This window comes from Sparus aurata, chromosome 3 (genome assembly GCF_900880675.1).
Source record: "Sparus aurata chromosome 3, fSpaAur1.1, whole genome shotgun sequence".
Lineage (NCBI taxonomy): Eukaryota > Metazoa > Chordata > Actinopteri > Spariformes > Sparidae > Sparus > Sparus aurata.
This window is the reverse complement of record NC_044189.1, coordinates 12,065,489-12,092,592: the sequence shown is the minus strand read 5'-3', so window position 1 is coordinate 12,092,592 and position 27,104 is coordinate 12,065,489. Positions and strand designations below refer to the sequence as shown.

Genomic DNA, 27,104 nt, shown 5'->3' with positions numbered 1-27,104 from the left:
TGGAAGTGTGACGTCAGCTCAATAACTGTGGCTGCATCGGTGCGTCTCACAGAGATAGTGTTTCCTTGCAGGCTGGGGAGAGTCACCTTTTTACCATTGACCTTTGAACAACAATCACAATCGTTGTCAGATTTTAGAGTTACCATCCCTCTAATTAACATCAATCCTCTCATCTCTGTTACAATAAGAAAGAAAGTTTTTTCCACAATGTTCAATTAAAAATACCCACCCAGGTCTCCTGTTTGTCAGTAACAGTGATGAACAGGTCATTAAAGAAGACATAAACAGCAGCAACAGTCTTCACACCGGTTGAAGAGCATTGTTGGAGCTGGGCCACAACTCTGAACCAGTCAGGAGCTGATTCGTTACAACGTGCGATGATCTCATAAGCGCCCATGACGGCGATATTGCCAGTCGTGCCACTGAAAAGAGTGAGGGAGCCTCCGGTCTGCAGCTGACACTGTTTGGGATGGCAGCTGGGTACACCATCCTTGAGCACACAGTTCTCTGCAACCCCACATGAGAAGGACTCACACTGGACTTGACCAGATGTTGTACACTTGCAGCGCTTCTGGCACGAGTCAGTTTCTATATACTCGCCAATCTACAACAGGGAGTACAGCGTTAAACAGTTTATTAGTGGGAGAAAAGAACAAGGAATCGTTTTTGTTTTGATTTTTATTATTGATAGACTGAAGACCTATGATTTCAGCTCAACATTAAGCTACGCAATGATCGCAGACCAATGGCTGCATGAAAAGCAAGAATTCAAACTAAAAACACTCAGTATTCTTTGCCAGCAGTGGTGTAGTATACAAGCTCTGTCATACTCACCTTATAGGTTTGTCCATTGAAGAAACAACTGCAATTCTCCAGGGTAACACAGCCAGTCCCATTGTAGTAGTAGCCATCATCACAGGTGCAGCCCTCAGCACAAGTAGCAGGGCAGTTAATGATGTCGGTGAGACCAGGACACGGAGAGTTACAGGTTTCAGTGCAGATCTGGTAGTGACTGTTATCTGAACAGTGAACAGCTACAAAGAAAAACATATTGAAGTAAACTGATGCAACATCAGCATTAACGTTAAATTCCTGGACTATCAAGATCAACCTAATCAATCTGTATCTGTTTTAAAAAATGGCATAGTTATAGACAAATATATGAGTTGTTGTGCCTAACATTCAGCACTTACGGCAGAATTCAGCCGTCCTCCACTTGTCAATAGTAACTCCAATGACCTGACAGTCAGTCACGTACGCCGTAATGCTTTGGCAGAGAACTTTGCGGTCTCCCTTGGACATGCACACGTCATAGACACAATCTCTGTAGTAAGACTCAGGACTTAGTAGCTTCTGGCAGGCAGCAAAGGCACCAGTAGTATTTTTGAGGTATCCGCAATCTTTCTCAAAGATTTCCTTCAGTGTGCTGTCACATTTGGGGCACAGGTCTCCACTGCAGCCGTCATCACAGACCACCCCCGACACCTGCTCTTTCCAGGCTGCTCCGAAGGTCTTGATGTTCTTGCTCAATTTTCCATCAGGTAGCTCGAATTCGTCTGTCTTGTTGTCATTGAAATTGCCACACAGTCCACATGTTTTGCCTTTGTAGTTTCCAGGAACAGTTACTGTGACTCTGTAGACCAAATCATAAGTCACATTCAGGCCAAAGTCAGTTGTGATAGCGTAGTGGAAGCCGTCTTGGAAGACTTCAACTTTTCCATCATTGAGGCTGAGTGGAATTTTTTTCAGTTTGCCATCCACCTGTAGAGCACAAAGAAAAAGACAAGCAGTGTTTGTCTCTAAGATCACCTTTTTGATTTGAGTAAACTGTTATTTTAGTAGTAATAATACCCATTTTCGGTTATCAATAGAAAGTCAAGAATAAAAAAAAGTGAAACAGAGGAACAGTAATGAATCAAAAACAAATCTCTAAACAATATTAATTACCATGATTGTTCCACGTTGGTTCCTTCTGAGGATCAGGGTGTAGCCAAACACCTTCACGGCAACAAGCTTGGCTACAGACAAATTTGGTTCCTTTGTATACGACCACTTCTCGTTCTCGACTACGACAGAGAAGTTTTTGAGCTGTGTGCCTTCATAATGGCACAATTTGGCTGCGGTGTAGGTGCAGGTGCCTTGGAAGTCATAGGTGGTGCCATCAAAGGTTTTGTAATGTGGATCACCAGCGATTGTGCAGGTTGCATTTCCCAGTGGTTGACATGCTTGAACACCCTTGACCAGCGCACACTTCTCAAAAGGCCCGCATGAGTGTGCCTCACAAGTCACCTAAAGAAATAGTGACATTTTTAGAACAACGAAGAGGTAAAGTGAAATGTGTTAAGTGCGTGAAATGCTGCTTACATTGCCATTGCCATAGCAGGTGCATTTCTGAAGGCAGTCTGGTGACAGAAAGCTCTCTCCCTCGTCATGATTTCTGTTTTGGTACTTGCAGCCACACTGGTCATCAGGCACACACTCATCATTGCTGAGTAGGTAGCCGTGATCACAAATCCATGCTTCCTGGCAGGGCCTCTTGCAGTCATTGGGAGGAAACTCTGGGTCACATGTTGCATGGCATACATTGCCACAGTGTTCATAGTGACTGTGGTTATAATGCGTCATCCCAGATATGGGACAGAATTCGTCTGACCTCCACTGGGATACATTGACTCCCAGCTCTTGGCATTCTAGAGTGTAACTGCGGAGGTGGGTGCACCAGGACCCTTCCTTGGCGTTGTAGAGGCACATTTCATACACACAATTCTTGAAAATGGCATCAGGACTTATTTTGGCATGGCATTCACGGAAAGGGCCTGTGGACTTCAATAATAAACCACAGTACCTATCAGTCTCATACTTGTCTTTGTCTGTGATGTCACAGTCAGGACAGACACTCTCATTCTTGCAACCATCGACACAACCTGGGATCTCCGCAACCCTCCAGCTTTTCCCTAGTTCCTCTGCAGACAACGCCTCTGTGCCATTCCTCAACTTCAGGTCATCATTGGGGTTGTGATTGTAATTGCCACACAGGCCACACATAGCTTCAGCATACGTATCAGAGACTTTGACACGCACCGTAGGACCCCAGTCATAGGAGACTTGCAGCCCGAATACAGTATTGATTTCAGCAAAGTCATTAACCTTGTAGACTGTGATGTTGCTTTTAAGTGTGACAGGTAAGTGGGTAAGTTCTCCATTTATCTGAAAAACAAGATTGTTTAATTCCAGACCGGATATATATAGTCACCAAAAAAGATGATAAAATCAATAATGCTGTGATAAAATTGAGAGGGGAAGTCACATTCCTTCCGATGGACCACCAACAGACCTGATTTCAGAAAAAATATGGAGCTAACGAGATGACATATTTCAGTTTGCATTCTCTCGTCATTGACATAATTTTTTTTCCAAAATAAGGTAGTATGGAGCAACAGAAGGGGCGTGACTTTGACTCTCTGTTTTGTACACGTGTCTTACCAGGACTGAGCCTTTGTGCCGTCTTGTGACAACAATGGAATCTTCATAAGCTTTGACCTCCACCAGCTTTGGACCAGAGCCGACTCTTTTGCCATGAGCGTCATTTTGCACAAGAACTTTAAAGTTTTGCAGGGAAGAATCTTTGGAGCAGACCCCAGCCAGCTGATACACACAGGTGCCCTGGAAGTTGTAATCATGCTTATCAAAGGTCACCATGTGAGGGCCACCATTCATGCTGCACTCAGCGTAGATGATACGATGACATCCCGTTAGGCCGTCAACCACCTTGCACTCATACCCCTGCTGACAACCTGGTTTCACACAATCAACTTTCTTGGTAGTTTGGTTGCATGTGCACTTCTCATTACAGTGGTCATCAGTTAAGAAAGAGGCCCCGGACTCTATGTAGTGGCCTTTGTAGACGCACCCACACTGGTCCTTAGGCACACACTTGGTGCCACTAAGCAGAAAGCCCTTATTGCAGACGCAGGTCTCCACGCAGCTTTTGTTGCACTTTGTTGCGGCATCTGGGTTTTCACAGTTAGCGGGGCAGGCATTCCCACAGAACTCATAATGGCTGTTCTCTGGGCACTTGGGTGGAGCTGCAGTATTTCAGACAAAATCACAACATGTTACCAACACAGGATGAGGGTGAATCTTGAAAAGTAACAGCAGATTTCTCTTTTTAATGAAGTTACTCACAACAGTGAGCTAATCTCCTCCAGTCGTGTATTTTGATGCCAGCCCTCTGACAGGCGTCGGCATACACCTGCAACGTGTCACACAGGACGTTAATCATCCCCTCCCCCATGCACACATCATACAAACACATGTCATGAAAGGCCTTGGGGTCGATGACAGCATTGCAATCTTGGAGGGGTCCATCCATGATGTAGGTGAGTGTACCGCAGAATATCTTGTCAGCCATACTGCCAAAAAAACTGTCCTTATGACAAGTCTCACATTCTCCTGGGCAATCATTTCGACACTGCACATCATCTGGCTCATCAGGAACCCTCCAGCTCCTTCCCAGGGTTTCTACGTTGCTGGTCAGTGTGCCATTTGAAGTCACCATGTCATCCTCCTTTTTGCTGTTGAAGTTGCCACACAGGCCACAAACCTTTCCAGAAAATCTGATCGGTACTGTGATTAGAAGGTATTCCTTCCAGTCATACTGCACGGTCAGACCAAAATCAGTCTCAACAATGACGGAAAGGCCGCTCTGGGATAGCTTCAACTTGCCACTGCCCAAGTCGATGGGGAGATTCCACAATGTGTAGTTCATCTAAAACATATTCACAGTTATTTTTGAATTAATGAATAAATAACTTCTTCACAGACTCAATGAATAATCCAGTTGGCTAAAAGACCTCACTTACCCTGACTAGTCCAAACTCTGACCGTACAATGGTTACAGTGTACCCATACACCCTTATGATCACTTTGCCGACATATGTGACCTTTGAACCGGTAAGGATTTGATTCTTAGCATCGACCTCAAAAGCTGGGTGGTCTTCATCAACATGGCAGTTCTTGACCATCGTGTAGGTGCAGCTGCCCATGAAGTTGTAGTAGCGGCCATCAAATGTGCGGTAATGAGGATCGCCCATTGCCCAGCAGGCACCATCTTTGATTCCTGGTGGTTTCTTAACACATGTCGGGGAGTTGTCTTTCATCTGGCACACTTCATCTTCTGAACATTTCATGGTAGTGCAGTCACGTTTCTCTGGTACGTTGTAAGAAAAAGAGAGGATAGATCATCTATTAACATGTAAGCATTACTATAGCTGCTACACTAAACTCTATTATATATGTCACACTATGCTTTAGTATACTATACTTAACTATTTTCTGTTGTGTCATCCCATGTCAGACTATACTATGCTACTATGTTACAATAAACTGTATTATGAAATGTATTCTGCAATATGCCATGTCATGCTATGCTATGTCTTACTGTAGTCTGTTATGCTCTGCTCTGTGCTGTACGTTTATGTAGAGCATTGTAGCCTACTATGCTGTGCAGTGCTATGTTATACTTAGCTGTTTGACACAATACTTGACTGTCATGTGCTGTTATCCAGTGCTACACCCTGTTTTGCTACATCTGTTCTGCTATATTATTTGGTATACTGTACTATGATATGATAGCCCAGTCCTATATTGCCGTTTTGGTGTTCTTTCTTGTCCATCATAATAAATGTTGTTTGAAGGCCGTCATTGAAATGGACCAATCACAGTTTTGTAATTTTTATTACAAGTAACTTAAACACTGCTTAGCAGCCAGTTGATAAACACTGGAAAAATATACACATAGGAGAATTCAAATCGTTTAACATTGTGAAAGGGTGTATTTTGACCATGTTTTTCTAAATAAAGTATTTTTGCTGCCAAAACCTAATAAAACAGACATAGACATGACATGGAAGATAAGTGCAAAATAAAAAGTGATCTGTATAATAATATATCCAAAGCAGGGTTTTATCCTTGGTTTGCCAAGTAAGAGTCTTAGATGGAGCCCACTCAGTTAAAATGATTGTCTTGGAACAACATTAACTATAGTATTCCAGGGACAACACCAACACGGCGATATCAAATAGACCTACTATGAGATGTTATGCTGCACTGTGCTATGATATATTGTACCATTTAATGTTATGCCCAATTATAAGTTATGCTGCCCTTTATGTAGTGTACTATGCTGTGTTGTGTTCTACTCTGCGCTGCACTTTATTACATTATATTATGACTCATTCTTTTTACCTACCTGCCAAGTCAGCAGCTGCAGGGGATCCATATCCGTTAGCATAAGCAACACCAAAACTGTAGACTCCAAATGGAGAACTGGGGTGAGATATCTGATAGCTGTTCGCACCAGTGCTATATTCAATATCAGTCCAGGAGAACTCAGTCCCATCGACTTTCTGCCATTTGAAGTTGGTCGACTGGGGCTTGGGGTCAAATTTGATGCCATCCAGGTTTTTGTTCTGAGCCACAATTATGACATGGTTGTAGAAATCACCCTGTCCCTCCAACCAGTAGGACGTGCTGAAACTACTTGTGGGCAGTACAGTCATCAAGAAGGGATCATAATAGTTTAGTGAATACTCGGGACCACCATTGAATTCAAATAGGACCTGAATACCCTTGTCAGATTTCAAATACATGGCATGTGGCCACTTGGAGTAGAGCTCAATAGTTTGTCCTGCAAATATAGGGTAAGTCTGGACCTTTCCATTGATGGTGACGGTAAGTTTGGTGGTTTGGGATGCTTGGACGTAAACACTGTCATGTAAATTGGAAAAGAATTTATGATAAGACAGTGGTGCGACGATGAATTCTTTCCCCCAGCTGCTTACAGGAAGGAGTTGTTCGTGGACGTGGTTGCACTTGGTGTAGTTCTGGACACAGCTATGTCCCGAGGACACAGCGACAGGGAGGCGTGAGTTCACTTTGGTCCCCTTCAGGTTGTCAAGACTCTGTATTTGAACGGTCTCAAATGGCTCTAGCTTTATGGTCATCTTGCTCCCTCTTCTGTAATACTTCCCTTGGAATTGGACGGAGCCCGGCAGGAAAAAGTCAACAGAGTTTGGCTCTTTGTGGTTGGTGATAGAAAATTCTTTATATGTGTCTCTCTGAGAGCTGGTAGGAGTGAATACAATGTACTCAGTCCCCCAGTCCCTCACTGGGTAGACCACAGAGGTGTCTGCCGTGTATTTCTTGAAGTTGAGAGACATCACGGTGACATCTTGGCTAGCCTCAATCAGCACAGACTGACTTGACTTCATGCTGCCTTTCATCTCTACTGTGTCGGGGAGCTTGAAGGATGCACTCTTACCAGGATCAATTTCCCTCTCATAGACCTGACCCATGGCAGTCACCTTGACCTTGGTGCTGCCTTTTGAAGTGGTCAGAGCTGCAACCTCAACCAGGAAACGAGCTTCCACATCACTCCCAAGGTTTTGCATGAAAGATGTGACAAACTCTCGTCCTGCTGGAAGAGCAGAGCCGAACCCTGGAAAAAAATCACAAGGATGAAGACTAAGGTGTGAAAAATCTGAAAGTATACCACCATCTGTTGGTTATTAAAATCTCAGACCTTGATAGAAATACATCATTACAAGTAAAAAAAAAATCATTAAAAATGTTACTTAAAGTGGCAACAGACAACTTTCCACCCCTAGCGTTTCCATGTTGTAACCACTGTTGCAAAGACAGTTGGATCGTTTCTGTTTCTTCAGAGTCCCAAATAAAAAACTTTGTGTTTATTCAATTATTTAGTCTGTATTAGAAATGGGATGCCGGTTAAACTTCCTTTGACTGAGTCACCACCTATCCACTAGCACACAGAATTGTATACCGATAGCGACGTTTGCAGGGGAGCCAATGTCAACACAAATGGTTTCATTATTATGTTTCCATTACATTGTGCAATTTACATTTACTTCATAATGATACACTGAAAAAGTAAACTCATCCATTGCCAGTTTAAGTAATGCAATAAGTGCCATGGTAGTAAAACGTTATACTAAACATTATCAATAAATAGCAAATTTGTACTTAATTAAACTTTAGTTAATAGTTATGTTACTGTTAATGGTTTAACACTGTATTGTTAACCATTTGATAATAAGCAATTGTTTATTGTAAAGCTGCAGCTGATGACTGTTAAAAAATAATGATTAGTGTAAACATAATTTGACTGGCCCTTAAAAAAAACTTTTGCAAATGCTAAATAAATGTTTTAGAAAGCATTCCATTGTCTGTTAACAGTGAAATAACTATTAGCTAAAGTCTAATCCACTGTAAATTGACCCTTTATTAATGATGGTTATTATAAAGTGATAAGAAATAATACTTAGAATAAAAGGTAAAAGTACTCATAATGTAGAGTGGCCCAATAAAGTTTTCAATACATTCTTATCTTAACGTATTATCAGATTGGAATGTATTTTTTATCAGTCATCTAGTAACTTATCAAATAAATGTAGTGGAGTAGGAAGTTCAATATTTGCCTCTGAAGTGTGGTGAAGTAGAGGTTTAAAGTAACAGAAAATGGGAATAGTAAAGCTAAGTACCTCATCATGCAAAAACATGTCATTCTGACAGTTTCTAAAGTTTAAGGTGATGATTGAAATATCCGAAAAAGGCATAGGCAAGGATAGAAGTAGTTGAGTCCTTTGACTTACCACCGAGCAGTAAACCCACAAGACAGCAGACCAGCCCTTTCATTGTTAAACCTAAAATAATGCAAACACAAAATGAGTCATACAGACACAGAAGCACACATAGACACACGAGGCAGTATATCTGTATGTGGAAAAATATGTAGAAATAGTACAAAAATATAGAGAAATGGCACATTTCAGATTTTTTTTTTTTTATGTTATGTAGACTACATCACTTAAAAGTAGAATACAGTAAAGGTTACCCCTTAATACACATGTAGTTAGTAATATTAGTACCTCAAAATTGTACTTAAGCAGAGTACTTTGTTTCACTACCGGCCTTATCTCATGTCTGAAATTATTTTGGTAAATCCGGTAGAAGGGAGTAGACTTTCTACAACAAATAGACTAACACATCTGACATATTTTTCATCAAAGCATCACCAACGTTTAGAAATATTGTGATAAACCACATTTTGGGAATGTGATAACACTGCTAGGATATAATGTGTATAAATGAACCTTACCTGAACCAGAAAACCAAGGATCTGGATAAATGGCATCTTGATTGATGCCCTTTTATTTGGCTTGGTGATGCAGAAGAAGCCAATCAGTGCGAAGGTGTTACGCTGCTTGTGCGGATGCCGAGTCACCAACTGACTGGTCACATGGCAAATTCAACGTGTCAACTTGTCAAAAATCTTGTTTAAAGGTTTTTTAAAGAGTTTTTTAAGAGGTGGTTCTCATATGGCGGCCAATTTAAATTCTTATCTGAGAATAGATGGGAAATATATGATAGCCTTAGCAACTAAATGTGTGAGAATGTGTGAAGCCAATGCAGAGCGTCCTGCTCAGACCATTCAAATGTTTGATATAACTGAAACTAATAGACTTACTTCATAGATATTAATCTTAGGTCTGATAAATGTGAACACCAGGTGATTTAACATCATTGTGCAATGTATAGGTGTCAGATATTTTGATCTAAATATTAAACACTTACAAGTGAGGGTGAAAATTCAATCTAGTCTCAGACTCCCATCAATAAAAAGGTATACGTTTGGGATGAAACGCATTTTTTCGATACTTGCGGGGCAAAAATATGCATCGTAAAACTTAACAATGATGTGCATGATGGATTTAGCACAAAAAACAGTATAGACTATAAGACTGGACAGTGAGGTAGGGAAAATGTAATATTTAGTACTTAGTATTAGTACGGTTTAAACTGTGGTGTAGGCTGAAGTATAAGTCAGAAATATGTGTGGATGAAAGATTCTTGATCTGTCTCTATTGTACATGAAAGTCAGATAACAAAACAGGGAGTGACTTGCAGAACAGTGCTGCCTGCAAAAGTAGTTTATAATGTTTTCTCTTTTAAATATGTAGCTAGCAACTGTATTTTTCTATCATTAAAGCTGCTGTAAGCGTCTCTTTATGGGGTTCTCTGTCCTGATTGGGTAAAGTGGGCAGGGGTAATGGGAAGATGTATTTTCTCTGTTACCGCATTAGTTATGGGATGCCAGACAGTGGTTACTCACTCTTGTACAGTGATTGCTGTTGGAATATAGACCTATTTTACACATATCTTAATAAAAATATACGACTTACAGCAGCTTCAATGTGGATGATATAGAGCGAATAGAGATATTTCAACTTTGTGCTCAGAATGAGTCGTGATTTGTTGAACTTGACTCATGAACTCTTGTGAACATATTGAAATATGCAGCGTGGGAACAACAAGGCAGTTTAACCTCACATGTAGAGTTGCAATGCAGCTTCTTTCATAAATTTCTACCGGCCTACAATATCCCCATTGAATTGCAAATGTTGAAACTGTTTTTTTCACCTGAGCCCTTATATCCCCACCACTTTCCAACACAAGTGACGCCCTTAGATTCAGTAAGGCAACACTTGTATCACACAGTATATGAGCAAGAATACAAATCCAATAAGTCACCAGTTGACAATCGCAGATTGCCTTTGTGATAGCAGCGCACGTGTTCACTTCATATCTGAAGTCACACCCTGTCACACCTGAAACACAAAACAGACCAATCAAACACTGACAGACACTCATTCATGCTGTCGAGATGAATTGATAATATATTAAACACTGATAAAAAAAAAATAGCCTCTAACATTAGCCTGTGATCCAATCAATTCAACGCCCCCTTATCAGCTCATAGCAAGGGATTGTGCGAGAATTGTTGGAATTTTTAGGGAGTTAATAAAACAATCGAAGTGATTCAGTGAATCTGAGCAAGTGCAACCTTCATTCCTCTCGCATGCAGTCAAAGCACCGTCTGCAGATAACGACACGAGACCAGATGTTTGGCATTTTTTGCTGAGTGAAAAACCCGTCCTTGATAACAGAGAGCACGAAACTCGACTGTTTTTGAAAAACAGGGATTGAGGGAGTTCGCCAATGAGGCCTGTAGAGTTGTTTTTTTTTTGCCATGTTCCTCCCACACTTTATCCAGTCAGCAAAGCATCACTGAGCTGCCAGTCAGACAGTTTTCTACTCAGCTCATTTCCCCACACAAACCCAACATATTTGAAGGTCGTACTGATAACATTTTTATGTAGACAAATCATTTTTGATAACAATGCATCCACAGAGCTTGTTTTGTTTGTGTGTAAGAATTCTGACAGCTTCTAACAAGTTGTGTGAGCCAATAGTGTGACGCCTTTGGGATCATGCGTTTTATCAGTGATCAGCAGTCTTGGTAGTCCCCAGTTTGTGGAAAAATAACATAACTCTGTTCTAAGATCATGGGAATGACACAAAGGGACTTGACCTCTTTATGCAATCAACAAATAAGGCAAGCTTCTCAAACAGATTGCCTGGTTGGGTTAATAAAGCTGTCTGGATCTGTTTTGTGTGTATACTGCGCATTCTTCTAAGATACTGCTCTTGTTTTATCAGTGGTTCAAGTTCAAGCTCATTTTGTTTCTATCTTGACGGCTCCCACACACACCCTTTACCAACCACTACCCCTCACCCCTTCCACCCTCACTTCCAAGCATTTCACGCCCACAGACCCTCTGCCCTCGTTCATATAAGCTGGCCGCGGACCCAGACACACTACCAACTCCTGCAAGACAACCGCACAGCCATGATGTCGATTGGAGGCCTCGCTGGATTTTTAATAATTGCACTGCTGACTCTTCTTGGTGCAGATGTTGGAGGTATTTTCTTCTAGATTCTTACACTCACTCTTCAGATTTTCAATGCTGTGTAAACGTCTGTGTTGCTTGATTCCCACAGAGGCCAAAACAAACTCTCTCAATGAGCCTGACGTCCCTTTCCCGCCTGCCCGTCCCACGGCTCTGAACCTCGCCGCCATCTGCCAACAAGGTCAGGGTCGACCCAGATATCCAGACAGCTTCTTCCCACGCTCCGGTGCTAGCCACTTCCGCCGCCGTGGAAAGGCCATCAACCATCTGGAGTCCTGGTACTCTTTGTGCTGCGGTGGACAGCAGAGCGACCAGATCCTCTGCTGCGCCCAACAAGCCGTGAGTCTCTGTTGGTTGGGTTAGTGGGAGAAACTGACACCACAATCCAAAAGACAACAACTTTTTTTTTTCTTCTCACTATTTTGCACTGCATTAATAATTTGTCTTGTCTGCACCCAAATACAAATAATGAAGTGTGCTTCTCTCTTGCAAACGACATAATGAATATCTTTGTCTTGCAGTGGAAACAAGCCCTGTCCCAGTTCTGCGTTGAAGAGTACAGCACCATGACTCTCCCGTATGAGTGCTGTGCAGACAGAGGAGACGCGCGGTGGACGTGCTTCGACAGCGAGCTGCCGAACCCAAACTACAACCCAACACCAGGGTACACAGCACCCACAATGCCTCAGGAGCCAGGATTTACCTTCAATGCAAATGTGTGTTAAAGGTGAAAAATGATATACAAACAGAGCAGTTTGATTTGTCTGAGAGTGGTGACGTGTTGTGTAGCTTTGGGTTAGTGTGCTCGGATCCCATTTGGACAAAGCTGCATCAGAAAATTGTTCATGCGGAGTTAATACTACAGTGTATCCTGCAAGGTCTTTGTTACAGGTGCCGAGAGGAGGTCAGAGCATGATGGTTGTTCATGATCACAACAGCTGAAGACAGTTATTTCAACAGTTCTGTATTTTAACTACAAGAAGAAACTCATTTGTTGCACTGTTGTGCTCGAATAAATTGTGTCCTGATTGCACAGTTTGACATATTATTCGTTGTTAAAGAAATAAAGGATGAAAGAAAGACATTAAAAGTTCTCCCATGTTTTTTTTTCTGTCTTTTCTCATATCAATTTGTGGCTTTGGCTGATTTTTAGTGCACAGTACATCAGGTAAATCAGAAAAAAAAGTATTGAAACAAGTGATCAGCCACTCTTGTAGTTAAGAAAATAACACATGTACTATAATAAATGTCCACCAGGGGTCACTATTGTCTGTAACAGTTGGGCGTGAGACAGAAACAGATCAGTGATTATTTAAAAAAACGTTTGAGTTCGCTCCCCAGCCTGAATGGCAATGTGTAGTAAAAGTCTTTAATAAATATTCAAAACAAACTGAACTCTTTTTGATTGAGATTTTTTTTGGGTTCGCCGTCCGTGGGAATATAAACGAAGTGGGATAGTAATGTGCTCGAGACCACAACAAAACACAGAATGACATTTCCTTTTTGGCTTCAAAATAAAAGTGTAACATCACAAATCTCAATTTGTGACATGCTGTGAACATAACTCCAAAAATTAAATATCACAAAATGTGGCTGTATTTGCCCAAGTACTTCAGCACATCAAATACAAAAATATGGCACTTTTAACACGACTGCATTTATTTGACAAGTATAGTTACTCATTTTTTCAAAGTGTTTAAGTATCATACACAGATGAACTTTCAAATTATTATTGTTATGTATTAAACTATGCAAAGTAAATACAAAAAGTAAAAAAGCTCTGCTCTGACCAATAGCAAAGTCAAAAATTATGTTCACACATTACTGTATTAATAACAATTAATACAACTAAATATTATATAATTAATGTATTCTCCTGTATACTGATTACATTTACCTTTGATACTTTACCTCAAGTCCATTATGCTGCTAATTCTTCTGTACAAATACAGGTAGTTACTTAATCAAAGTATCTAAATACTTCTTGAGCTGGGCCTTACTTGAGTATTTAATTATGCAAGCACCGTGTTTATACCATCTACATGCATTTAAAAGCAAAGACTAGTTTTCACTCAATTCTTCTGTCTGTACGAAAACCCACACATTTTATTTAGTTTCATGTTGTAGATATTTGTCATTATTTTATCATATACTATAATATACTATATTACATGAAATCAATGATATACTTTTATATTTATTCAGGGATAGTGTGATCAAGACATTCTCCTTTTAAAGGAGCGCTATGTAGTTTTTGTAAAGAAATCTTAATCAGAAGTGAAAGATCTTCATTGATTGTTTTTATTAGGCCTAATCAAAATAATTGAACAAAATATCTTTGTTGTCATGCCTGTATAAACTGAAAAAAAAAAAAAAAAAAAAAGATTTTAGAGCACAACACAATTTTACACTGTTTTACTTTGTTTATATTTGGCGGACCGAGCCACATTTCTAGCTTCAGTGTTCTGTGGGACCAGCTTGTTTTTTCAATTCGATTCCGGAAAAAAAATTTAAAGTACAGAAAAAATTATGAGCGTGAATTTCTTCTCCAAAACTACATAGTGGGTCTTTAGCTCACGTTTTATTATGGAAATTATACCGGAAGTTCCGTTCTTTCTCGAGCTAGCAGAGCAGAACACAAACGGCTGCTTCCGCATTGCTTCCTTGTTTATTAGATTGAGGGAAAACAGTGACTTTAGGAGAAAAAAGTACTTTTTCTTTCTCTGGAAGCGGCGGGAACTCCTCCACAAGATTTTCGAGTGAGTTGGTTTTATTGTTTTGATGTTGTTTATTAATTAGCGAGAGTAGCTGGGTTAAAGTTAGAAAAGTTAAATCAGGGTTAGCAGCTAGCTTTCTCGCCTCTGTTTCGTTAAATGTCGCAATCCAGACATCTGTGTATTGTGCTAGCCTGTTTCAACACACAGTGGTTTTACCATTTCAGTAAATTACATTACTGAACTGATAGTTTAGTTAACCGAAAGCCTCTTGTCCTGTTTGATTCCAGGTCAGCTCTTCCATCAGCAGAGCCAGCAGTCAACGTGGCTGATGTCAATATTTGTAGCATGAAGTCATCACTGTTTTCTGTTAATGTCCTGCTTTTTGTCCACACAGAGCCCAGGATACCTGAAGTGCTCTCACAGAAGAAGCTGTCCACGTTTAATCTCCAGGAGTGAACAAGGATCTGCCCAAGTCTGAGTGTCTGCTCTTGAATGGCCACAGCTGCAGAGGAGCCTCCAGGGCTACAGGGCCCCTCTGGGTGTAAGTACTGTATTATTATGTGTAACCCCACCTTCTCAAATCAAATGGGTTTGACATAAATTCTCACCCATTCACTGATACAGACATATGGACATTGGCTCAGGGTATGGATCCCGTGGATGGACATATCTGAGCAAGTCAGCAGTTCATCAGGCAGAATACAATCAATCTCCTAGTTCAATACACAACTTTTGTGACCACATGAAGTGTAATCTTTGAATGGTCTCCAATGTTGGATCTACAAACAGTAGATCCAACATTGGTATATATATATACTCTCATGACTAATGTACACTAAGGTACACGATTAGGTAGCTAGCTTCAAGAGAAGCAGTCTAGTGCCTTCGTAAAAAAAATTATCATTTTCAGTTTCTGTTACAAAAGAGAAGTGTTGACCCAACTTTATTGTAATACTTGCGGCTCCAATTTGTGTTGCTGTTGAACTGTATTGCATTATACTGAAAGATGTTTTAATGTTCAACCACCTCTCATTTCAGTAATTGTAGTCAAGTCAAAATGAATTTCTATAGCTCATTTAAAAACAACATGAGTTGACCAAAGTGCTTAACAAACGAAGGAAAATAAGGTCAACATAACAGACAATAAATGGTTATGCATAAACCCAAGATAAGATAACCAGTTCAAGATAAGATCTCTGAGCAATGTAAAATTGGACACAAACTATTAAAAAACATTTCTTAGTATAAGAGACTGCGAGACAACTGAGTGGGAATAAAAAAGCAGTTACTTTGTATTTCACTTCCATTAAACAGTGGGATTCATAAGAAACAGATTAAAAAGAGAAATGGTCAAAATCGAGTTCAGAATACATCCTGACTTTTATACTGCCCGGTATGAGTCTAGCTTTAAAACATCTGGATTAGGGCTGGACGTTTTATAAAAAATATCACCTAAGCCCTCCCAGGTCATGTCATGGATTCCTCCAAAAGAAAGAAGAAAGAAAAATGTAGACGCCTATAAAGAAAAACTACTCAACTGACATCTAAGTGTAAATTCATTCTATCACTCATTGGCTCGCATTAATGGTAATAGCGTACTTATCCAATTCCTCCCATTCCACGCAAAGACCTGCAGAGTCAGCTCTGGAGGAGACTGTCTTCTCTCAGAGGTAATGAACGAGGTGCGTCCGCATGCTTGTTTCAAAGCTCAGCTGCACTCTTTGTTTTCGACAATAGGGAATGTTAGACGCTATTTCAAGCTGCGTGTTTGATATGAATGCATTCACTGTTAGAATTGCTTTTACTGCGATTGTTTTTTTTTTTATGTATTATTTCTGTGTAACTTGTATGTGTTCTCCATTTTTTTTCACTCCAGATTCGCCTGGGACTCGAAAAAATGCTGCTATTGAGGTAACTCATTTGTTTGGCGGAAATGTGTGATGCAGCTCCGTGTCAGTTAGGAAACAGTCATTACATCCATCTCAGGCAGTTTGGAAATTACGGATATTAAGCTGACACATCCTTTATTCCTTCCTCTTTTAAACATGAGAATGCTTCCCATTGCTTCAGATTTGCATTTGAGTTTTTTTCCTCTTGTAATTCTGCCTTCTACCATGTTTGTGCTGACAGGGACCAAGCACCACCATGACTCAGAACATGAAAAAGACTATCGGCCACAGAGGAATCGATCCCACTGGAGAGACAACGTACAAGAAGGTGGTTATTTTCTGAGTCCATTAATTTGCAGTTTACTTTCAATAAAAGGAACAATTTGTAAGATATGGCCAGAATACTGGTTTAAAACATTCAAAAAATTACTAACATTAGCAACAAAGTGTGTTAAAACACTGATGTTATGTCAAAGACATCTATGTACTGTGTTGGAGAGATGCCTTCTGAAGTTAGCATGCTAACCAGCTATCCGTGGCCCGCCCTGTATCCTAATGCCAGTTTGTAACGCAATATTCGGTTGTAAGGTAGCTGCTGTAGTTTCAGCTGGGAGATGCAAAAGCAGCAAGTCTGCTACTTGGTTGACGTGAACAAAGGAAACTCACAAATGTTAAGAAAGAAGATATTTAAAAAGCTATTTTACTTACTAAACAGAAAAATACAACTGTACACCGTCTGAATTCAAGTTTCTCTCTTTTACCAGGCTCAGACGAGCTTAATCGGCTTGTTAACTTATCATAAACCAAGTTAAACTGAATAAAACAGTCTTGTTTTGTCTTTGCTCAATTATCTTTGGTTTGGTCTAAATAAATCCTCAATTCACAGAGTAGGATGTGAAAATACTACAGACCAAACACACCATTTTCGGCTGCTGCTTATCGCAGTCTCACTCGCTCTTTTGCTTCTTCACGTCACTTCTGTCTTAATCTGCCGTATCTTGTCGCCAGAGTCATATTCCTGGCCAGTGTTAGTCACATCCACAATGTTGGTATGTACTGTACGTATTAGCAGTTATGCTGCCCCCAATGGTTTTGGCTCTACCTTCAAATTCTGGCCATTTCTTGCAAAGCACACCTTTTAATTGCCTAGTCTGTAAATGTCAGAAAATAGCTTTTTAATAAAAAAAATAGTAGTACATGTGCGTCATGATTTCTGAGAGTTGATGTCTTTATATGTCTTGTTTTATCAGATGAACAATCAAAAGATTTGTCAAGATAATGTTTGGAGTTTGTGATTAATAAGTTAATTAAACGATTAATTGATTTTCAGGTCAGTTTTCTGTTGATTGTCTAATCCAAATTAAGTAATTGGTAAAACTTCCCGAGTCCTGTTGTTGAGTTTGTTCATGATTGGTTAATATATATTAATTGCTCTCTAGTGGCAGTGTCTAAAAGAAACTTGAGAGCTCTTTTACCAAATGCAGATAAACTGAAAGTATTATGCCAAGTTCTTATTTCTGTATTATTTTGGTTCTCAGAAGCTGTACGTCTGTTTACCTCATGCTTACTCACACTTAAAGTTGTGTAATTGAGATGACGTGTGATCGTTTTTCCAGTATCAGCTGATTATCCGCAAAAATTACCTGCCAGCGTGGCATGATTTAACTACCAAAGACAGATTGAGCTGCGTTTTCCTTTTGATTCATGTTCCATGTTTTTTTCCGTCCCTCCAGACGACATCATCGGCCCTGAAAGGTGCCATTCAGTTAGGCATCACGCACACGGTGGGCAGCTTAAGCCAGAAACCTGAGAGAGATGTGCTGCTGCAGGACTTCGAAGTGGTGGAAAGCATCTTCTTTCCCAGGTGAGTCTTTAAAGTGATGAAGTGAAGATGATTAAATGTGTCTTTTCTACATTAATAAGTCTTGCTGTGTTTGGCTTACTCCTCTCCCTCCTGTTTTTTTTTTTCCTACCGGCAGTGAGGGGAGCAACCTGACACCAGCCCACCATTATGGAGACTTCAGGTTCAAGACATATGCACCGATCGCCTTTCGCTACTTCAGGGAAATGTTTGGCATCCGGCCTGACGACTACATGGTATTCTTGTTTACTCAGCATCTGTAATACTCCAAAAATTTGTATAAAGCTCTGCAGAAATGAAATGAGTGGTGGACTGTAACGAGAAAGTCGTTTTTGAGGAACTGGAAAGAGTGAAATTAAGGAAGTGTGAAATAATGCAGCGTTGACACAGTATAGGTGGAGCTGCTGACGAGGCTCAGCTGACTGTTGATTGTCCTGGTTTTAACCTGCTTATCTGTGTGGTTGTTGTGGTTGTGGTTGTTTGTATTCCGTCACAAGTCTAACCAGCCTGCTCTTTTCTGATCACAGTATTCTCTGTGTAATGAGGACCTGATCGAGCTGTCAAACTCCGGGGCCAGTGGATCTCTCTTCTACCTCTCCAGTGACGATGAGTTCATTATTAAGACAGTGCAGCACAAAGAGGCTGAATTTCTACAGAAACTGCTCCCGGGATACTTTATGGTAAGATTCGGTGAAGGGATTTAAGGTACAAGATGATTTCAGCAGAATGAACGTGCACACGACCATCCCACATAGTAACAACTATGGACTGACACTGTCTGTCTATCACTTCTGCGTGTGTTGGAAGCATAATTACACATCTGTAGCTCATTTAGATCAAGTAACAGACGCTTTTTGGCTGTACTTGAGCATGACAACCCTCTGTTCCTAACCTTCTCTGACATCACTTTTAAACGCCATCACAGTCGAAAGTTCAATCAATCAAATTTCTTACTTCTTTCATAGTCTGACAGCAGAAAACGGATGTCTACAAAGAAATTCGGCCCTAAATCACAAACATGCTGATTTGCACATGACATCTATGTTTGGCGTAATATTCAGTGGAATTTTTACTTTATGGATAATGAACATGGCAGATTAACACAAGATTGTGATGAATGACCTGCTCCACAATTATTACCAATGTCTAGAGGTCCTTAGGTAATATGAGTTCCATGTGTATAGGGCTTTTGTCATAGTGAAAAAAAGTGCTTGTGTGGTTTATGCTGTTGGTTGGAAAAAAAAGCAACTAATGACTTACTAAAATAATGATCATTACTCATGAAAATAATCATGAGCTGCAGAACCAAACGTATCCAACCACACGTTAGCCAATGATTGATTGTGCAACATGAAAGACAGAGAAATAATGCTTCTTATATCTGCGTGTTTGCATTTTCAAAATCATACTGAATGGCTTAAGATGTCTCCACAATGATATATAAGGTGCTGTATTTGTTCCTGACTACATCATTTGTGTGGGACAGTGTGTTTATTTTGACTAATGCGTTCTCCTCTCTACTCTCCTTCAGAACCTAAACCAGAACAAGCGGACCTTATTGCCAAAGTTTTATGGACTCTACTGTGTCCAGGCAGCGGGTAAGAACATCCGCATCGTAGTCATGAACAATCTGCTCCCGAGCGCTGTGCGAATGCACCTCAAGTATGATCTGAAAGGTTCCACGTACAAGCGACGGGCGTCACCTAAAGAGAGAGACAAGGCCGTGCCAACATACAAGGACCTGGATTTCATGCAGGACATGCAGGAGGGGCTGCTAATGGAGGGGGACAAGTACAGTGCTGTTTGCAAGACCCTCCACAGAGACTGTCTGGTAAGACTACAGAAAAATGTCTGTCACAGCATGAAGCTACAAGTGCGATTGTTCTCTGTTTGATTCTAGATTAAAGAGCCTAGTTTACTAAAAGAATTCCTTGCATTTTTCTTGCAAATCTAATCTCTATCACTGCTCTCACAATGCTTGTTATCCTTTATTTCCATTTAGCTTTTGCAAAGTTTTAAGATTATGGATTACAGCCTCCTGGTGGGAGTCCACAACCTAGATCAGGCTTGTCGAGAGCAGGCCAGTGAAGAGGCGGTGGCCGGGGCTGCGGACCAAAGGAGGCCACTAGGCCAAAAGTCCCTGTACAGCACGGCTATAGAGGCCATCCAGGCTGAGACAGGGAGCATGGGATCAGAGGACACGGGGGACAAGTGAGTGTTCGCGTGGCCTTAGAGAGGTCTCGGTCAGGCAACTTCCTTGTCACAGTTTCTGTCACCACAAAGAAGGAATGACAGATCATTAAATAAATACTTTTTGTTTTACTTTACAGAACTGGAGGAATCCCAGCACGGAACTCAAAAGGCGAGAGGCTGCTGGTGTATATCGGTATCATTGACATTCTGCAGTCCTACAGGTAAACACTTCAATGATCCGTCTGTGTCTACACAGGATGTGCTTAGGCATAGTATTGGGTGTCCAAAAGCACTGGTTAAGTGTCCAGAGTCTGAGCGAAGTAGATAAATCTCCTATTTGCTGAACAAAATCAATCTAAACAGTTGATGAATGAGCAAGTGATTGTGAAGAATGAATAAGGTAGTTCAAGTTCAAGTTCCTTTATTAGTACCCAGAGGTAGATTTTGTTTGCAGCGGCAGGGTCATTTCCCCACACATATGGGAAAACATAGAGACACACACATCATCCAAACTCAGGACAGTGAAAGCTAGAAAAAAAGGAAAGGAAAAAGAAAAGAAGAATCTTAAAGTTTTTAGAGAGTTCTTACAGGTCCTCTGTCATTCTGTGGCGATAGTAAATATATAAGAATATGCAAGTGTGGCCTTGGGGCTGCAATGATAAAGATTAGTTTAATGTTTCTGCTGTGAGGATGTTGTGTGAAACCAAATATGTTTGATCTTGTAACTTCATTTTACTAATCCAGATTTGATGTGCTGTTTTTCAGATTCGTAAAGAGGCTTGAACACTCGTGGAAAGCTCTGGTTCACGATGGGGTGAGATACCTTTACTGGCCTCAGTTAACTGTGTTTTAGATTAACAGATGTATATTCTGTAACCTCTGTAATCTTTCCTTTTCTTTAGGACACTGTATCAGTGCACAGACCTGGATTCTATGCAGAAAGATTTGAGAAGTTCATGTGCAATGTGGTCTTCAGGAAGATCCCATGTAAGTATAGAGACAAAGGTGTGTGAGGTGTGAATTTTATTTTGTCACCACAGTGATCCAGTGACAAAAACCTCTGCTTGGTCTTTATTTTGTGGATCAGGATTTCTTCCATTACTAGTAACACTACCGCACAATTTTTGGCTCTATGGCCTCTTGGTTAACATTTTCCCTCTTTTGTCCAGTGAAGAGCTCCCCATCTAAGAAGCGCCGTGTAGTGGCACATGGGCCTTTGAAAAAGACAGCTGGCTCTGGGCCTTTTCTGATGACCCAAACCAGCGGCAACAACCAGCACCCTTTACTCCAGCATCAAGTCAGCACCGACACCATAGAAAACACTGAAGGAGATAACGGTAAGAGCTGGGGATTTTCAGGCTTCAGCTGGAATGCAAAACAAGTGAGAATGAATTTTGTTGAGGGATACCCGCATAGATTCAGTCCTCCAGCATGTACCAGCATGTGAAGTGCTTCTTTCACAACACAGGATTAACAGTTTTTCCTCCTGTCATGCCCAGTCATGCAGTCAGGTCGTCCCGACCTCCTCCCAAAGACCTTACCTCCCAGCGGCGCTGTTGGCAACACAACCGTCGTCTCCTCCGTGGGAAACCCTGGATTTGCTCCCACAAGTCAGAATCCGCCTCAGGATTCCAGTAGGTCGGTTGGAGTGGATTCAAACAACACGGCGAGCAAAGACAAGGAACACAGCACCCCCAAGAGGTGAGAGGAAAAAGATCAGTGTTTTAATATGAGGAATCCTCAGTAGTGTAAACGTGTTGGTTTTAGTAATGCTGTGGATTATAGTTATGATCACGGATTCAGGTGTTTTCTTTTAAAATGTGACTGAAACGTGTATAAAAGTATACACTGTATAAATAACATCCACTAAATCTATTGGTGAAAATGCTGAGCCTCAGTCAACAAGTTCCACTGACTAGTTGGTTCGGCACGTGTGGCAGAAACAACCTTCAGTTCTTGGATTTTTCCGATTAAGACATAAAATAACGTTCAGTTACTGGTTGTTCACGGCACATCCATCTGAAATGTATGCCTTTTCTGACCTAATAGATGTAGGTGAGGTTGACAGGAAATATTAATAACACTCATTACTGTAACACTACTGCAAACAACAGCTGATGCAGTGAACATTAAGTTAAATCAACACCTCTCTGTAAGGCCTGATATATTAGCCATTAGTTTTAGTAATGTTGTAACTAATCAAATGGCAACAGGTGTTTTTTTTTCATCCCTATAACTTTGATTTGTCTGTTTATACACCCAATAAAAACCACACATAAGAAACCTTGCAAATGACATATCAGTCCAACTATTCTATTAACTGATTTATCGTTTCAATGATTTTTAATGAAAAGATATGGCGATAATTGCTGGATCTAAGTTCAGAAATGTGATGATTTGCTGCCTTTCCTTGTCATATATAATTGTAAACTGAATGGCTTTGGGTTTTTGGAACACTTTTTACCTTTTTTTTAATTTTTTTTTTTAGATAAAATATTAATTCGTCAGTTGAAAAATATTAACCAGTTGATTGAGCCATGAAGAAAATAATTTTAGTTGCACCTTAATAATATATTATGATGACTGATCCAATTAATTTTCAACAAAATTTTGCCATGAGTGTGAGCCTCAGAGAGACCTTTTGTTTTAGGCTGTGTACAAATCGCATCTCTTCTACTTCTTCCGGCTGGACCTAACCCGAACAAACATTTTCAATGGTTGACCTTTTGCCGGTGATGAACAGGTTGGGAATGAAGGCGGACTGCAGAGTCGGAGCTTGAGGCAAATATGCCCCTAAACCAGAATCTCAGGAAAATCAACATGTGAGAGGGCTCTGCAGCAACTTTAGAATTTCCATCTAGTGGCAAACATCAAAAAACACGTCATGCAAATCTCAAGTAATTTGTTTTTAAGCAGAGGCGTGAAGGTTGGTGTGCATGTATTCACCTGATTTATTTAGCCACGCATACAGACTCCGTGTTTCATAATGTACTGAGTTCAGTTTACTTATAGTGTCCCCTTTGTTTGTCCGCAGCGCTCAGTTTGGGACCCTTGAAGAAAGTATCGGTGCTGAGGATGTGATCTCACTCAGTGACATTGTTCCTAACACAAGCAAATGCTCTGTAAGTTGATAGAAATATTTTTTTCTCAGGCTTTTCTGTGACACTTTTCACTTATACTGAGTGTTTAACAAGGTTATTTCCTTTGGGTTTACAGGTATAGTTGTGCAAAGGGGACATGGACTGAAATGAACTGAAACAAACTTTGAGGATGTTATGAGCACAGAGGAAATGTTACAACTCCCCTTTCTGTGATTTAAGGTACCAGCATTGAAAAGTTATAGAGTGAATCAGCTCGACCAAGAGGGATATTAAATGTTTTGTTGTTGTTGTTGTTGTTGTTGTTGTTTTTGCACTTTGATTTCCACATCTCAACATGGAATGAGCACGTAGGTGGGTGGTTATGTTCCGACACTAGTTATTGCGGGTGCATTAATGCTGTGGTTATCAAACACTATTCATCTCAAAGGAATGCTTCCATGCCACAACCAAAGATTGTTCTTGGCACTGATGTGCTCAGTTAAACCAGCATTCTTGTAACATGAGGACTTTGCCTTATGTGAGAACTTTTATTTAAGCGTAGTTACAAAATAAATTGTCTCCTCCCATGTGTTTACCAAACTAGTGCAGCACATCCTCATGCATACTTGCTCTGTAAGTGTTTGTACAACCACCCAAAAGTCAGAACCTAGAGGACTGTTTCTGATCCTTTTGACTCAAATGCTTTCGCAGAAATCTATGTAATTTGGGTTGCGAACACAATTTTTTAATAAAAGGTTTTATTTTCTGTATTGATACAAGGTAAGCTGCTGTTTCTTAAGCTTACTCTGAATGCAAATCATGCTGGAAAAGAGGTGATCCTCAGTTTGCGGTTTCTTTTTAACCAGCAGTTGTAATGGACCTGTGCTATTTTTAAGACTGTGAATCCTAAATGTCATCTCTCAAGTTCAGGTTGAAGGGGTTTTACAACAAGATGGGTTATATGCTTGTACACTCTGCAATCTGATATCAGTTTCAGGTTTAGTGTGTAGGCTGGTTTATGTCCAGGTGTGACCAGAGAACTAATGTTCAGATGACAGCAAGGTGACCTGGGGCCTGTCTCATAAAGTTAGAGTTGGTCAACTAATTTTAACATAAACCTTGTCTTTTTCATTGTCAGAGAGGGCCCAAGTTGTAGTTTGAGTTTCGTTGCAATATCAACCAATTTAGCAATGCAGATCAGCTCCTAGTTTACACTATATTTTGAGTCTATATATTCCCTGTCTATATTGTCTCCTCGGTCATACTTTCAGCAAAAAACCCCATGGAAACATTTATAAAGTTTGTTTTTTTCATAAACTTTATTTTTATTAAAACCTTTAAATCCCAATCGTACCAATAAGATCCTTTGCCTCTTTTCCAATTCTTCATACTCTTCAGCTTCTTCTCCATTCACATTAAAAGTGTTTCACTGGGGCAGTAAAACAGAGTTAAGTTAATTATTGAAGTAACTGTAGTAAATAAAACTGATTGATGCAAACTAATCTGACAGTGCATAGGAATAATCCCCTAGACCCATTAATAAGACACTGTCATAGGTAACTACAGGTCATCGGCATGATTAATGTCATTTATGCAACGTGCCCACTAACACCATGTAGTTGTGTAACTACGGCACCTGTGGTTAGTGTGTGCGTGTGTGCATGCGTATGTGCGTGCATGTGTTAATGATGTGACGCTATTTGATTGTGTTATTTCCGGCATTTTGTGTCCTGGTTTTTATATTTGAGTGGTGAACTTAGTATTTCCCAAACAATACTCATAGTAATTGGCATTAGTACAGCCTGTGTCGCTGCGGTTTCCTGAAAGGGATAAACTTTTCACCACATCTCTTATCAAATTAATTTTTGTTGATGTTGCTTGATGCGATTGGTTTTTGGTGAAGTCAAGTTAACAGGGCACGTTGTGTGAGTTTTGTGACACAGGTCATCCAGACTCACCATTGTTGAGTGTAGTGAGGCTGGATGACTTGAAGAGAGGTTTTTGAGACAGGCCCCAACTATCATATAGATGCTATTTTTTTTTTTCATTAGCGACACATGGTGATGGCTGCCTGGTGTGTATAGTACAAAACTATCTTTTTTTTTTTGTCATCTCAAACTGGTAAATGTAGTGTTGGTGGTTCCATTCAAGTTGGTTTAAGATCGCAAAATAGATGCACAGCGATTTAAACCTGAAGTTCCGGTTGCGACATTCTAATTTGCCAAGTTTTACTGAAATCTTTGATATTTGAAAAAAAACAGGAATGTATCAAAATAGCATAAAACTGCATAAAAGAAATTAGTCATTTGAAAGATGAATCGAATGCTTGGAAGAACTATGCAACAAAAGTCTTTGTTTACTCTTTAAATGTCAGTAACTGATGATTTCCCTGCCAAGATTAGATGAAGAACCATCATGTGGGACATTTATACATCCTTTAGATGGTCTGCAGCAATTATTTTATTCTATCGGTTGTTGTTTTCAAACTGTCTCCTGGACAATGCTCTGTCCTAATATTTAAAGTGAAACGGTGCCTTATTGTAAAAACACACGCAGCCTATGAACCAAACATGTAAATAGTCAAGTGTATTATAGTATTTATTATTGTATGTATTGCTCTGGTTTCCAAAATGTTTATTAATGGTGATGATGGATTGAAAATGTGCCTTTTTTTCTCGCCCAACAAACCTGTATCAAAGGCATCCAGCTATAAAAGTAAATCCTTTTTTTTCTTTGTGGTGATTTTGATTGTTAACACAACAACTGGTGAATCGTCCTCTGTATGCTTTAATTCATATTCACTTGCCTTTGAAGTATATACAATAAATGTGTGCACATCCGTAGACAAGAATCACAAAATGCCTTTTCACAGAACATGTATTGAGACGTTTTCTCTCTCTTTCTCTCTGGGAGATGTCGTGTTTTTGTACACTTGCACCAGAAGTTATTAAAGATTAAAAGCCTTGTTACTTTGGTTTGATTTTATAGCCGTATACACATCAACTTTTTTATGTCTCTTATAGTGTTATACCATGAAACTTTCTAACATAACATCTCTTGGTGCATCACACCATTGCAATTTGCAGATCAATAGACATGACTGGTTCAATGGAAAATGTTGGATTAATATTATTTTTTGCATTTATAAGTTTCTTGATTCATCAGGTATTTGAATTTCTGTGATTATGTGATAAAAAGACTTCCCCATCTGGTTATTTTATCCATTAACAGCTTCTTAAATGAGTTTCCAGAAAATGTACTCTATTTCAAAATACTCTTCCTTATCTTTTTATTACAATACAGAATTACATATATGCTAATAATCGAATCCTGGTCTGTTTATTCTAAAAGCCAGTAAATAAAAGTAAATATTGTGTGTTTGGTCGAGATAAGTTTATTGGTAGTGTTGTATAAGGTACCCAAAAGTCATACTTGAGTAAAATTAAAGATATCATTTTAAAATATTACTCTGATAAATTACAAATAGTACTTGAGTAAATGTCTGAAAGTATCTGATATTAAACAAATTTAAG

General features: G+C 39.9%; 2 protein-coding genes across 4 annotated transcripts; both read left to right on the top strand.

Annotated features, from left to right (window-relative positions):
• The first annotated feature begins 11,691 nt into the window (after nucleotides 1-11,691).
• Nucleotides 11,692-12,924, top strand: ecm1a (extracellular matrix protein 1a). Its single transcript, XM_030411276.1, has 3 exons — nucleotides 11,692-11,843; nucleotides 11,923-12,170; nucleotides 12,353-12,924. Exons 1-3 carry the CDS (start codon nucleotides 11,771-11,773, stop codon nucleotides 12,554-12,556), a joined length of 525 nt encoding a protein of 174 aa, XP_030267136.1. The 5' UTR covers nucleotides 11,692-11,770; the 3' UTR covers nucleotides 12,557-12,924.
• Nucleotides 12,925-14,459: 1,535 nt separating this feature from the next.
• On the top strand, nucleotides 14,460-26,556 carry LOC115579165 (phosphatidylinositol 4-phosphate 5-kinase type-1 alpha-like). Of its 3 annotated transcripts, none has more exons than XM_030412686.1 (17): nucleotides 14,460-14,590; nucleotides 14,943-15,089; nucleotides 16,177-16,218; nucleotides 16,425-16,459; nucleotides 16,679-16,765; nucleotides 18,171-18,301; nucleotides 18,417-18,534; nucleotides 18,826-18,978; nucleotides 19,830-20,129; nucleotides 20,301-20,509; nucleotides 20,629-20,712; nucleotides 21,257-21,305; nucleotides 21,394-21,478; nucleotides 21,661-21,828; nucleotides 21,991-22,192; nucleotides 23,526-23,613; nucleotides 23,708-26,556. In XM_030412686.1, exons 2-17 carry the CDS (start codon nucleotides 15,041-15,043, stop codon nucleotides 23,711-23,713), a joined length of 1,806 nt encoding a protein of 601 aa, XP_030268546.1. In that variant the 5' UTR covers nucleotides 14,460-14,590; nucleotides 14,943-15,040; the 3' UTR covers nucleotides 23,714-26,556. The 3 variants fall into 3 exon arrangements, with proteins under 3 accessions (XP_030268546.1, XP_030268545.1, XP_030268547.1); XM_030412685.1 differs by having other exon boundaries at nucleotides 16,177-16,230; XM_030412687.1 differs by lacking the exon at nucleotides 16,177-16,218.
• The last annotated feature ends 548 nt before the right edge of the window (nucleotides 26,557-27,104 follow it).